Genomic DNA, 15,459 nt, shown 5'->3' with positions numbered 1-15,459 from the left:
TTTTATTACAATATTGTCCACATTATGACTATTGGATTTTAGTATCTACTTAAGCATTTTATGCGCAGTGCTAATTTCTTCATCACTTTCTATTGTTATTAACATGGATTAGTGTATAACCAATGGGAAGGGAGTGATGACTGAGATGACGGATGATAGAGTTTGGTAGACGAAAACCCGGTGCGCCGACCCTACGGGAGTAGGATAAGGCAGGGGAGATGATGAGTGTAATACCAACGGAATGTTAACGTCCGTAGCTTTTTTACGATTTTTGTATTTATAACCCTAATTTTTAGATCACCTCATTATTTAAAATACTCATTTGTTTGTAAAGGTAGTGAAAATTGACGTTCGGAGTTAATTATAACATGAGAATCAAAAAATATTTTTAAGTATATAAATAATTTAGTGCAGTATAACTATGTCCAGAGAGTTTGAGATATTATTTTTTAATCTGGCAACATATTTATAGTAAACAATACAATGATAACAATAATTTACGTGTTTGTAAAATGATGTTAATGGTTAAATAATTTTACATTACAAAAACAGGGACGTATTACACAAGGAATCGTAAAACCGATTTTATGACATTAAAGTTTTTTTTTTATAACAACCGAATCAAAAGCGGCTACTTTTGATTTCGTTTAAAACACAAGTTGAGTATAATTAATGTTAAAATATACTTTTATTACGCACTAAACCCATATTACAATTCTGATTTGCTATCTATTTTATTACTGGTGCAATTTTATACGCTTAATAAAAAAAACTTGTTATTCAAAACACTTGTATTGAATATTAAAGGCATTTATGTAGTGAAATGTAATTTTTAATTTACATCACAATTTTCCGATTATAAATATGCATTTTGCTAAACTTTCATGGGTTCTAATTAGGTATAGACAATACTAAAAGTTCTAAAACTAACTTCATTTGATTTTTTTAATAGTATAACGTGGCAAACGAGCTAGCAGCCACCTGAATCCACCGAAATGGAAAGCGACTGCTGCCCATGTACATCCGCAATTGCGGATGCGTTGCCTACCCTTAATTGACGGAGGAGACGCACATAAAGATATAGTTAATACACCTATATCTATACCTATATTAAAATAAAAATATGTGCGTATTATTTTTAATTCAAGAAAGATTGAGTGATTTAAAATTTGACTTATTTTCGCACAATAGCCACTACATGATATTAAGAGATGGTAAAAATAAATATTTTTTTCGTTTCATAAATAATCCGACCCCGCCCTCGTGTCATAACACGCGGCGGACTGCACATGTTGCAGCATTTAAAGATACAATTATTGTTAAATAAATTATAGGGCATTTAAGCAAAAGATCGTGAGTCGTAAATTTATCAAAAACATACAGCGACCTCTGTAGTACCGAACTTATTCGTACAGAAATGGTACGAAGATGACATTGTAAGTTAACTGATATACAATCTTGTATTTTACACATAGGTAATTCTTTGTGTATTTTTGAAAAAAAAACCGCAGCCAAATAAGAATAACAGAGGCAATACTAAAGGATTGACTTATTCCATGTTTGAATTACGAATTACGCCAGACTGTTTTTCGTCGTTATATTAAAATACAGTGAAAACTCCACGTAACGTCTCTCGATTTAACGATAAACTCTCTAAAGCGTCGAAATCAATTGGCTTTGGTTGGTTTAGCTAGCGTATAATAATACACTCTACATAACATTAAACAATCTCTTCAGTGTCGTTATATAGAGTTTACACTGTACTTCTTTATACTGGAATAAACATTCGTAAACGAAGAATTAAATAATCTAAACTTGAGGTTAGTTACTTTAACATGGGTATTTATATAAAAGTCTAAAATTTTAAATTACTGTAACATGATCGTTGAACTGAACTGTCAATCAGCTGTCAGGAACCACTGATCTTTGTAATCGTTTACCATTTTAAAGAAAGCTTTAATTTGCACAGATTTCACGGTTAATTAACATAAATTATGTTATCATGATAGTCTTTTTGATAATAGCGGTGACAATACAAGACTTTATGATAGGTTCTATAGTGTAAAATATTTATTTATACAATTACTCAATTACAGTCTTAATTTTGAACTTAGAATGGGAGTTTCTAGAATTCTCCCTCTCTAAAAGTTTCTGTTCCGTTTTAGTTTAAAATTGCCGTACTAAAATTAATGTTTTTCAATTATCAAATAAAAGTCTAACATTAGTCTTGGATTCATTATTTTAATTTAAAACAAAAAAAAACAACTTAATCGTATCTAGATTGAAAATTAAAACTCTTTTAAATTAAAATTAAATTCCCTTTCGTAGAAATAAAGTTCGCCACGATATCTCATGTTATTAAGTAATTCAAAATGTCAATCGTTGCGAATTGTATTCAACGTTTTCCTTATACAGGTGCGTTTAAACCACGGAACATGTCATTAGAAGTATTGTGGGTCACTCGTCACTATCACTGAGGTATTGTAATTATCGTGTTTTGGCATATTGTGATTGATGCTGTATAAATGTGCCATTGGCTGATCCATATCTTTCAATGTCGATTAAATGATACCATTGTTTGGTATCCGGTTGGCGTTGATGCAACTTTTTTTAATTCTGCTGTTTATAAGAATAATAAGGTTAAAGTTTAAGAGTGGTAGAGCCACCGACACCATCTATTACATGAAAGAGCCGGCTCGTTAGTTGACCAAATAGAAGTCATGAAGTGGAAGCGTCTTACGTCGTCTTGCTGGAGGCCTAACTTTATTCCTTTTCTACTATCTCACATATTCTTATTTGTAGGTATACAAGTTACGATTTGATGCACGTTTTATTATAAAAGTTTGAATACGTAACACTTGACCTGAATAATCATCGTTCCTTAAAAAAATGATAACATTCGCTTATCATGTTACTAATGTAATATCAAAATAGAAATACGCGTATGCATAGAAATCTGTTCGAAGTATTGACAGGTCATTGAAACTGTCGACAGTAATAGATTTCTAGATAAATCTGATGTTGCTAGTAGCGATACAGATTAGCGACGTACATAGATTACACGGAAAAATTATTTTCGACTACTTTTCTTGTAAGATATAATAGGGCTCTTCTTTTGAAACTTGATTTAAATTATTTTGTTTTAAAAGTTAATATAATAACGAAACAAAAACAATATGATTAAGTCTTCGTACCTATTTTTAAACGTAAAATGTTTATCTTTTTAATATTTACTATCTGATGTTTAAAAGTATAATTCTTATCCTTCAATAGTGCTGATATTAAACGGCTTCTTTCCCTCAAGTATTTACTTTAGTATAACAATTAAGGCTCAATGGAAAAGTAACAGTCCTTGTCGACTCATTACGCACTAATAGCGGACATAAGTGTTTATGATTTACAATATGAGTTATTTACTATCTGTATTGCTTCAAACAATTTTGTATATCTATATCTATACTAATATTATAAAGATGAATGCTTTGGATTTTTGCATTTTTGTATGTATCGAAAAAACTCAAAAACTACTGAGCCGATTTCAAAAATTCTTTCACCATCAAAAAGCTACGCTATTAGCTACGTTATTAGTGAGTAAGCTATGTTTTTTTTTAATACACGCGGGTAAAGTCGCGAGCAACAGCTAGTATTCAGATAATTTGTTTGTATACAAATCCAACGACGTAAAGTTAAGCTGGAATTTCTTTGTCTATGCTTTTGCGAATTGATTGTATTATAAAACTAAGGTAGTTTTTACGCAACAAATGGTCATCGTAAAATACGTAAAATACCGTAGAGAATTATTTTATAAAGTTTTAACGGCATCTTATTTTAGCTGCGGACAGAGTATCTGGAGGGATTTAACATTTTCTCTTGCTTCACTCGTAAACATTCAAACGTATTAGGAGACCGGGCTTGTCACATGCTGGTTATTAAATTTACGATTGTTTAATACCTCTCGCCAATAAAGTTTAATCATTCTTAATTCTAAATAAACGCGATTTCACTACGACAGTCACTCCTTGCTTGTGACTCGTAAATAACATAATTGTGGATGTGACAACCCTCGCTAGCTCAATTGATTTTAATTGAATACAGCCTAAAAATAGCTCAGCGAGACAAAGCTATGTGATCTGTTAACCAACGAGGCGACTGAACTGTCAGTTACTTTCATAATCATTCAATATCGTTCATTCTTTTACATAGATTTGTTATATCATTCACGTAGCGATATTTTACAATTGATCCGAAAATTTAGAAGTTGAAGTGTTAATAAGAATAAATCGAACAGAAATTCTGTCAAAGAAAAATGGTAATTGTGGATTTTCACTATCGATAAATTTATACAAAAATGGTCCTATCTCTTTGTTATTAAAAGAAGTGAGGGATATCAATATGCTTTTGTAAAAAGTACCTAACCTTACAAAGTGACAACGACCTAACAAGAGTAACGCATACATGAATATTAGAGAAGGCATTTAATAAATGATTCAAAAAGTTGAATAAACTTGCCTTCTGATCTGTTATGAATATAGACGGATAAAGCACCTTACATTTTTTATTGACTAGCTGTTGTTCGCGACTTCGTCCGCGTGAAATTAAAAAGTAATAAAAATATAGCCTAAGTTAATCACAGATAAATTACCTTTCTAACGGTGAAAGAATTTTCAAAATCGGCCCTGTAATATTTGAGTTATTTCAATACATACAAAAATACAAATCTTTCCTCTTTATAATATTAGTATAGTTAGGTCAACAACAACAATACTTTATGAAAAGATCAAATAAGTTCTTTATAAAGTAAAAAAAGTTAAAAATCGAAATATCTATTTCGATTTTTAGCTTTTTTTACTCATCAATGTACTTATCTAAGTACATTGATCAATTCGTTTAAACGCTTGGAAATGTTTTATTGTAATAAAATCTCAGTAACATGGAAGATAGTATAGTCGATTATCTTATTTCCTGTAAGGTAAAGGTATACGGTTGTGAAACATGAAAAACTTCAACAAAGGTTTGAGTTCGTTTATTGCGCAAGGATATTGCATTACTTACGACAATAAAACTGGCCTCTGATGTTTATGACGGAGTATATAAAGCCAGAGCGACTGCCAATCAGCACCAATATGGCATATTAATTTTTGTTTGCACATCATTGTATCGAAAATCATGCCTCTGTTGCAAAAATATCACAAGATTATGGTCCTACGACATCTTTTTGTTGGTTTTCTTACTGGAAATCTCTCTGAATTAGACCAATTAATGTTTTATTTATTGATGTAAAATAGTAATATGGTAGATTTTTAACTGTTAAAAAATAAAAAAAAGCCTTCTTATCATTGTAAGATATTTAATGGAAAAACTATAGTAAGAATTTAAGTCAGTCAAAAGTTCCCTCCCAGTCGCGAAAAACTTAAATGCTTAATTTCATTGCTATCTTATTTTTCTTTACCATAATTGGAATATAAACAACATACATAATCTGATTTCTTCACATCGCTTCTTTACAAACCAGTTTATTTTGATTATTGTTGGAATGAAAAAAAAAGATTAATTAAAAGATTAAAATAATTATTCTAGATAAACATTACATAGTTCAAAATCAAGAAAAATATCCTTGGATAATTTACATACTTCTTTATAAGAAAAAGGCCTGACTTTAGGAAGTTATAATTAATTATTTTTTTCTTAAAATCTTATTATAACCTCAAAATTTTGTTAAAGAAAAATAAATGTAAACAACAAACAATACAGCCACAAGAACAATTCATCTACCATGTTATCCTACATAATATTTTTTCTGATGATGGATGTGGTCTTAAAAATTAATATTTTGTCAATATTTTCAGTAAATTTTCCGATTTGATAAATACGCTTCATTACTATAGTCCATCAGAAATAATTGGTTTCCATCAATCTATGTTAAAAAAAAACTGGTCGTAAAACTTATAGAATACTACAATTTAACGACAGGAATTCATTACAATAATCAAATTTGAACTTTTCTCAATATCATATTAAAGTGCAATTTGCAAGATACCCAAGGCCCCACTTGCTTCGATGTTAACGGATAATTTAATTTAAAAAATTCTGATATTTTTTCAACTTTTAATCAAGATGTTTAAAAAAAAAACAAACTGTCTTAATCCGGATTTAATTGATTTTTGTAACAATTGTTTTTCAGATATGCTAATAAGTATTTTTTACTGTACAAGTTAAGACAGAGTAAATCCCTTATTTTATAAACCAAAGATTATATAGAACGACTACAGCTTGGAAGAGAATCGTATAATTTTTTTGGTAATTTGACTGTCAAAAGTTGTGTTTGAATGTTCAAAATTTTTCATACCGAATAACCGAGCCAGACGTACAATAACCATCTTACGTGGTCATCAAGTTCAAAAGCAAATATCGTTTAAATGTCATTTACGCCTTAAAACAAAAAATGAAATAAATGTTTAAGGAACAATATAGATTTACACTTTATTATAATTTATCCCGACACCGCTAGAATGTTTTGTTTTTTTTTTTTTGTATGAAAAGACGAAGTTTGTGTAACTGGAATACCGCGATGGAAGGTGACTGTACAAGATTCTGACTCGCAATGAGTAATTATGACGGAATGAAATTGCTTGAAATTGTTCGTCGTCTGGCTTTTTTGTTGATATAATTTCAACAATGATATCTGAATTGTTGAATTGCGAGTTTTTTTTAGCTTCAACGTTGTGACCTTAACATGTACCAAAGCGTGATAAATGTGGGCCCGCTTTGAATTCTTACGTTTTTATATGAAACACGAATTTACGTCTTCGTTACACAAGTATTCAAGATATAAAAATCACAATTTAGTATGTATTTCACTGTCAACTTATTTCAATTTGCAATTACAATGTCTTATGCAATATTTGACTTTAGAAATATTCTCTCTTACTTTATTTTTTAAGTAAAAGATATGTCAATACTATTATAATTTCAAGTAATTATCATAGATTTTTTATACATGTATGTAATACGAAGAAAAGTAAGTAGATGTTACATTAAGCGAATATTCAATAGACATACTAATGATGTGTTAAGAATGTGTTTTTAATGGTTAGGTTTTTCCCAAGAAAACTTATATGTATTGTGAGGAAACTAAACAGAAATTCACAAGTAATATTTTAAAATATTATATCAAGCCAGAATCAGATATAAACTCTATTCATATTCGATCTAATTATTTGTAGTCCGCGACCCTAACTAAATCGGTATTTATTCCATGCATCGATTGTGTGCATATGAGGATACCCTTTGAGTTGCGTTAGGCCCCTTTTTCACTAAGTACTATGGCACCATGCGACTCCTATTACTATGACAGTAGCGCGTCAGTTATAGGGCATTACGATGCTCATATAAATTTCTACGATTATTAATTGTCGTGCTAGTGGAATTAGGGCCTTAGAATATATGCACACCCATCGGAACTAGAGTAGTATAAGCAACAGGGACGCCTACTTTTAAACCAGGCTAAGGTTATGATTAACATATCTTTCACTACTTAAGTGTCTCATACTAAACATACGCTATATATTCAAGGCTACACTTTATAACCAGGGATACTTTTATAAAAGTATTAATTTATTTTTAAAATATATTGCATAGATATACCTAACTTTATATGATCACGATGGAACTGTGTTTGACGTCCAGCCAAATGTTAAAGCTTTTGTTCCTTATTTTATTAATGTAACGTAATGAAATGTAACGTATTTATGGGTAAGGGACGTTGGTTGTGGAAGGAAATTCTTAATTGCTTTATTTAAATGTTTTCTCATTTAAATCTTAAAAGTTTCTGAACTCATTTCTTTTACAACACCTCGTCACAGTTGACAATGTTACAACTCGATTAAGTAACGGTATGATATTATTAGTTCATGCGTTTTAGTTGCAGTTTAAAGAAATCCTTGTTCAAAAGCTTCATTGTAACAACTAATATATATTTTAGACAAAAAAGTCTATTTTAAAGTAGCCGACCGGTGGCAACTGTAAAAACAAATACATGTTCTGGTAAAGATAATAAAATAAAGTGAGTAAATCCGGCAAGCAGCCAATATCAATGTGAACTATTTACGTAACGTTAAATGTAGATTAAAATAAATATAAAGCGGACTTCAAATCCAAACATGGAACTTTTTGCACTTCGTAACCGTATTTCATTGCCATGACATTTTGTTGTCTCTTTCTTTATTTTAGAAAAAAACAGAGACAGCACTACTGTCCGGGTAATTTTTAGAAAAATAATTACAATGGACATGTTAAGATAGGTTGGGTATGCACCCACCCATTAAAGAGGCGCCATAGGTCTGCGATTCACATTGTCTCACATAACTTTGGTAACACCTCCTCCAGAAAAGGGCTAAAAAAGGGGGCGCCGAAACCTCTCCCAGGGCGCTGTGCTTAACTTTTACTCATAATAAGAATGTATTGATTTTATTTTTAGCCATTCAGGCAAAATGTTAATCGTATTTTGCAATAGCCGTGCAAGGGGCATAGAGGTCTTGTTTTTTTTTCTACGGAACGACTGTAGACTAACCGGTTTCTATTATCAGTCAACTACATGACTTATCTAGACACTAACGAGGAGGTATTATTTCCGCTCCGACCACTTTCTTTACATTGCAGCCGCCGAAGCAATCGTTATTAAAACTATCTGACAAGCGTGCTGAGTGTCCAATTAAGAAAAAACTAACTTAACAGCATAGATAGATAATAAATATAGCATGTTTGTTATATCATCATTTTAAGAAACTGTTTTAATAATCTATATTTGTCTGTATTATTCTAATATCGCAGTGCTGAAAAGTTGTTCCTATGCTTATCTTTTTAAAAACATAAGAATAAGAGACAGGTGCTTGTTGTGAATTCTTAGACAGTATAAATTTACTAATTTGTGAAAAATGTAATGTTTTTATTTGTATTCAGCCACATGGCAAAAAAGTAATATAAACAATCCAGGCAGCGTATAGCAAATGTGTTAAGTTGCATTTAAAAACGAAATGTGTCTTATAGTAAATAAAATAGTAGTTGCGCAAGCCATAAGTTATAATGTCACCAACTTAAGTCGTCTAATTAAACAGTTGTCTTATATAGGATAAATAATTAGCAACCAACAGCTCGTTTAAACATTTTAAATGCTAATTCCTAAGGAAAATGGTGTTTAATAACACAAAACATTATTAACATGTTGGTATCTACGTATTTGTGTTTAAGGCCTGTCCCACCACTGGCTGATAGAGGCTCAGATAGCTTAAAAACGACGTCACTATCAGATAGGTAACTAAATCCGATATTTCCAACACATATTTTACACATTAGATTGTTATCAGACAATTTACAATTTGGAGGGACAAACCCTTATTTAGCAGAAAAAAAAATCATCAACAATTATGATGAATAAATTGATCACTACGAATCAAACAACACTGTGCTATAACTAAAATGGATATAATATTACCACCTCACGACTTCTGAAGCTAGATGCCACGGCCCGGTTGGGCGAAGGAGAACACCGCGGGGTTTAGTGGGTAGTCCGGCCGGAATTAGGCCGGGAGTCCCACACGAAACTGTCCTTGCTGCCTCCGCAGCATGGACGGTGAAGTGCGTAAATGCATTCCCCGCGACAACAACAAAAAACGACTTCTGAAGCAGGATAGGTCTACACAAAAGACAGACGTGAGGTGGGAGTAATTCTGCGTTCGAGAATGTCGTGCCGGAGGCCTAAATATAGTCCTTATACCTTACTACCCTTTTCTGAAGAAGAAAGGATGGGAATGAAAATTGGATTCAACGGTGTAGGAAAAAAGGGAAATGTCCCCATTATGTGCGTCTCCTCCTGGCAACGCATTTGCAATTGCCGATGTCTATGAGCAGAGATCGCTGCGCCATTTCGGCGGTTGCATGTGGCCACTTGCTCGTTTGCTTTATAATTATAGAAAAAGGTCGTCTCGAATCGTGAAGTAGAATATTCTGCATATCTTCTAGCAAGTAAGGAGTTAAAGGTAAAGTTTTAGACCTACCCTTTACCATACTTACTATAAAAATGAATACGACAGGAGATGGGATGGATTGGAAAGGGAAATAATCTCCTTTATCTTTTTTCCTAGTTTCTTTAATGTTGACGATGTTCATTTGTTTAGTGTTTCAACTACTTTTCTCATTAAAGCAGTTATACTAATCAGCTTAAACTAATTTATTTGTAGTATAATTTAATTTCAATTTATATGTTAATTATGTTACTCTATCATTGTCAACACGATTAGATTACACCTGTAGGCATGGAATTAAATGTTTTTGCAGCAATTAGTTTATAAATTAATCTATTAGTACCATTAAGCTATTAGTGTGGTATTCATCAAACTAGCTGTTGTCCGCGGCTTCGTACGCGTTCATTTCTTTTTTATTCATGTTTTGACTATTCCGGGTAATGTTGTGTAACTTTTTACTGGTAGATTTTTTTACATTGTAATTTATTATCAGCCTGCTTTCATTCAAGCCGTAATTACTTGTCAATTACATACAATTGTACAAAAAATCAATTAAGTGTATCAGTCGGTAATTAATTTTATTTATGTACATGTAGATTATATTTAAAAAATAATTGTTAAATACTTTTAGCTCGGATAAAATTGGGGCGCAATTAATTCTCTCATAATTAAGTCATCACAGTTATCTCCTTTTCAATGACATTAACATATTCATTTTCTAACTTCCCGTATCAACAAATATATACGGGTTTTTATACCTTGACGGTTGATATATTTTACTATAGTAACTAAATCATATATACCTTTGAATTGTCGTGGTTTTTTAAATATAATGTTCGTAAGATACGGGTTTCTTACCACGATTATGTAGTTTTATTAACGAAATCATGTTTTATCACTTAAATAGTCGCTTAAACTAGTATTCTGAACGAATCGTAGATCTGTAGTAACCAATTAACAATTACCGAATGCAATTATGAACCGCTTACTGACAAACTGTAATGCAGTATTACATTACTATTTTTCGCATATTACTTTTAAATAGATTCTTTACTGTAGTTAACTTGCACGTCACCATGTCAATAGTTATCAATATTGAATCTTTGCCGTGTCATTTTAAAGATGGAAAAGAATGGCCACGAGATTAGATACAAAATCATGTGGCGATCTTATTACGCACGAATCAGGTGATCGGCTGATTATTTTAAACTCAAAGACCGTTTAAACTCCATATATCAAGAAGCCCGCAGTAACATGTATTGATTACTAACAAGTTATGTTCTGAAGCAATACGCAGATCGTTAAATACAGCGTTATTTATTTGTTTGGATGCAAAGTCGTTCATAATATGACTTACATTTATCAATTTTCATAAACACAGCGGTTTCGAGATCCGATATAACTAATAGTTTTCTCAGAATTCAGTGACTGGAACATTAATTAATGAATATTTACAAGTCCACATTGATAACACAATATTTAATTATCATCGCAAGTCGTTCACTGCGCGGTCGTTTTTAATGCGAGCACGCCGGTCGTAGGAACAGACGTTCGCTATGACGTTTAATCGTTATCTAAAAAGAGAGACGGTTACATTTTTCACCTCTATATTTATGTCGATGATGTTTGATATGATAAATAGTGCAAATACAGTTTAATAAGAAGACGTAATATTGCAGGGCGTCGCCGAGGCACGCGGGGCTGACGGCGAGGCAGACTGCGGAGCAGGCGGCCGTATCACCACTACTCCGGCCGTCCGCGCTCGCGCCGCACGACTCGCGCTCCGACCCGACCCACACACATCCTGCCTTCCCCACCGTGCAACGTTCTTGGACCGTTATAAGCTAACTCTAGTGCGAGTGAACCACACAAAGTACCTTGACTTAACTAACCCGTACGAATCCCTAGTGCTTCGGTGCAGTGTCCTGTAGCCGAGTGAATGCGCGTGTGCTTCGATACCCTCTGCTTTGGATCGTCACAGCGTACCGCTGGTGACGATGAGCCGAGGGCCGTAGTGAACACAGGAGGAGGAGCGCTTACCGTGGCGCCTACAGTCAACGGCGATAGACGTGCCTTAGATGAAACGTATAGAGAAGTGGAATTGAACGGAATAATGGGGACTCCGACTGCGATGAATTCTGACTCGGAGAATTGTGTCGCCAACGCGACGGTGACTAGCGATATGCAGCCGCTCATAGAGAGAATTAGAGAGCTGGAAGCGTTGCTGAAGCAGCGCGACCAGGAGATGCTAGAGTTGCGTTCACAGCTAGATAAGTTACAGAGCGTATTCCCTTACCAACAGTATGCTAGAGGGTCAAGAGCCCCGAGGAAACAGAGAGCCCAGGGTATCTCCGCGGAGCCGCAAACGAGTTCATCGTTACAGGACTTGGCACACCAGACATTCCCGGTCTACGACAAGAGCGAGACGTGAGTACCTAACTTCCTTATCTATTAGAGCACGCTAATTAACTACACATCGATGCGATTGACACAATTATGCTTCATTGATATACAAGAGTTTGTATAGATAAGTCCTATCGCAGCACAGTTTGTGTTAGACCTTGTTTTCGTTTGGAAAAAACAGATCACAAAATGTCAATGAGGATTTATCGAGATTATTATCGTAAACATGACATTCGAATTTCGAAATTAACTTCATGAAGGTAAAATCCTCCTTGGTTGTATACCACTTTCGTACAATTAATGTGCACCTGCTTATTATTGAATAAGATAAGGCATTGCAACAGAACATTTTTTTGTTTAGCGTATCATCAAACAGAACCGCACTTGTATTCACGACACGAATGATTCGATTCTCAGAAATGTAAATCGAATTTTTGATGAATTTAATTCAAGGGCTTTGTGGATGTGATGATGAGGGTTCGTCAGAAGTACTTTCGTAATTAGCAAAGCTCTCAAGTATAATGAAAAAGTTATATTTTGTTCATGTCTTATTCATTGCTGTTATTAAATTTTATCGATATACGTTAATATTTAAAGGGTTTATGAAAATGTTTTTACCATGAACCTCTCTGATTAAAAGTAATATGGATTCAACCACGACAAATTTTAGCATTGTCTAATAAACTTCGTTAGGTTAACAGTAAACACTAACGTATAGCATCATACCGTTCTAAATCACTATAAAGCAAAGAAACAAATGAAATACATCAGTTGAAACTTGAATCACAAGAATTTCAATTGGCACAACATACTTATTTAAAAATATGTCGATATACTTACGGTGCGGGAACTATAAACTCTTCAACAAACACGTTAACTGAAATCTCGTGACTGCCAAATACATGATTTACTTTTTAAATTTGCACATTCACATCATGGCTCATCATTGCGAACCTTGTCGCAAATAAATATACTTTTTTACACAAATACATCTGTCATTGAAATTCTGGTACACTAAATGTTAATATCTTTCAACCTTGTTTGTAAATAAATTAATAACGGCCACAGATAGAACTAGTGTTAATTGCTTTGAAATCGTCTAGTTCCGTATTTAACCTGCTTAATTATTTTAAATTTTATATTGCAAATTACTTACAATTAATAAAATAACAAAACTTGTTTAAAACATAAAGTTTCCGTTATTAATAGTTACTGAATTTATTATGTTGATTTTACACATTTGCTTGTGAATGTTTCAGGTTATTGTATATTTATTGTAGTTTATACATTCTACTAAAATATCTACATCCAAATTAAACTATAAAAAATGTTTTAACGTAAGTACTTTCGCGGTGTGGTTGAATTAAGAGGGGAGTTATATCTCCAATAGGTCTTGCAGAAGCACTGCACAGTGTCCCGTTGCGTCCCTTTGTAGATCACTAGAATCTCGTAAAGTCGTTCTCAAGGATGGCTACTAAAGGTTTTAGTCAGGTCTCATAATTTTGTCTCCCCAGAAGGCAGATTTCCCACACGTCTCTTTAATACAATTGAGACACATATAATTTATTCTTTTATTAGAAAAGCCATGTTTAAATAGTAATTATTAAATAATTGTTATAGTAAAGTGTAAATATTGTTAATTTATTGATCAATAGCGTGTCTATTGATCGACACATTTATCGACTGAAGTCACGTGCATTATTATCTTTGTGATGTATTCTAGACCATTCAAATACAATAGACTAAATACTTACTACTACGTTCTACTCGTATTAAGTTTCATAATATTAGTAACTGCAGTAGTTTTAACTACCATGACATTTCATTGTAACAACTATTTTATCTTAAAAACCTCTATAACTTCAAAAAATAATATGTTCCCTTTCTATCAGAGCCCAAAACCTCTATAATATATAACCCTTGATGACTTAAAACCTCTATAACTTAAAATATTTTGTGTTTCCCTTGGACTTTAACTTATCGAGGTTCTACTGTACTAGCTATTACTAGCGACTTCGACAGCGTGAAAGTGAATAATAATAAAAAGTATAGCCTATGTTACTCAGTGGATATAGCTTTTTAACGATTAATGTAATGAAGATTTTTTGGAATCAGTATATTTTAAGTTATTTCAGTATATACAAAAATACGAATCTTTCCTCATCATGTCGGAATTTGATACCGTAGTAGTCTGAGCATTTTTTTTAGACTATATATTATATCTGTGCCAAATTTCATGAAGATCCCTATAATATTCTGGGAGATATGCAATATTTTATATCCATTCTGCCGTCTATCCAAACTTTGATATTAATAATTTAAGTAAGTTTTTGAAGCCAACTCCAATAGAAGTGTAATTAGTATTCAAGTTGCTGCTAGTAAATTAATTTAACGTCATGTAAGTGCTGTTTATTTAAAGACTATAATTAACAATTCCGCAATATTAATGCAATACACACGTATTTTTTATCTTTATGTAGATGTATGCTATCTAATGTTGTTAGAGACATAATTAGCTACCATTTAATTGTTTAATACTTTTACCAAAATGCCGCTTTTTTATCTTTATTTCCTTAGAATAAGAATTAAATACCTGTACAAATAATAAGTTTGCATATCTACAGTTCTTTGCGTGTTTTGCGACGCAATCGCATATTTAAAATTGTATTGCACTGAAGATAATAACAGTTTTATTTCCGTGATTAAACAATTACATATGTGGTTAAATTTAGCTTATGATTAACTGTCGATTACGTAATTTAATACGTAAATTGTAAACTAAACTATATTAGATCTAGTTTTCTATGAGTCCTAGACTATTTATAGATATTTTTGGAAAACAGTTAACGGTAAATCCTGTCTTTTTATGCTAAAATGTCTTTATTAGTCTTTTAAACGTATACAAAAAGTATCTACGGTGTGTAACAATGACGTGTCGACCACCATTTTGAATTTTAAACAAATAATACAACGTAAAGCACGTGGGTTATAATAAACATTCTAGTTTATTGTCACTTATTCATGCATCGATAACACA

The 15,459-nt window shown here is 32.4% G+C and overlaps 1 protein-coding gene across 1 annotated transcript in view; it reads left to right on the top strand.

Moving 5' to 3' along the window:
• Positions 1–15,459, top strand: part of LOC106105142 (cGMP-dependent protein kinase, isozyme 2 forms cD4/T1/T3A/T3B-like) — a 115,265-nt gene that overhangs the window by 21,578 nt on the left and 78,228 nt on the right. The window contains exon 2 of the mRNA XM_013285371.1: positions 11,699–12,446. Within this exon, the coding sequence (XP_013140825.1) occupies positions 11,959–12,446 (488 nt within the window). The 5' untranslated portion in view covers positions 11,699–11,958. The remainder of the gene's footprint in view (positions 1–11,698; positions 12,447–15,459) is intronic.

This window comes from Papilio polytes, unplaced genomic scaffold, assembly GCF_000836215.1.
Source record: "Papilio polytes unplaced genomic scaffold, Ppol_1.0 DF823177.1, whole genome shotgun sequence".
Lineage (NCBI taxonomy): Eukaryota > Metazoa > Arthropoda > Insecta > Lepidoptera > Papilionidae > Papilio > Papilio polytes.
This window is presented reverse-complemented; position numbering and strand designations above follow the sequence as displayed.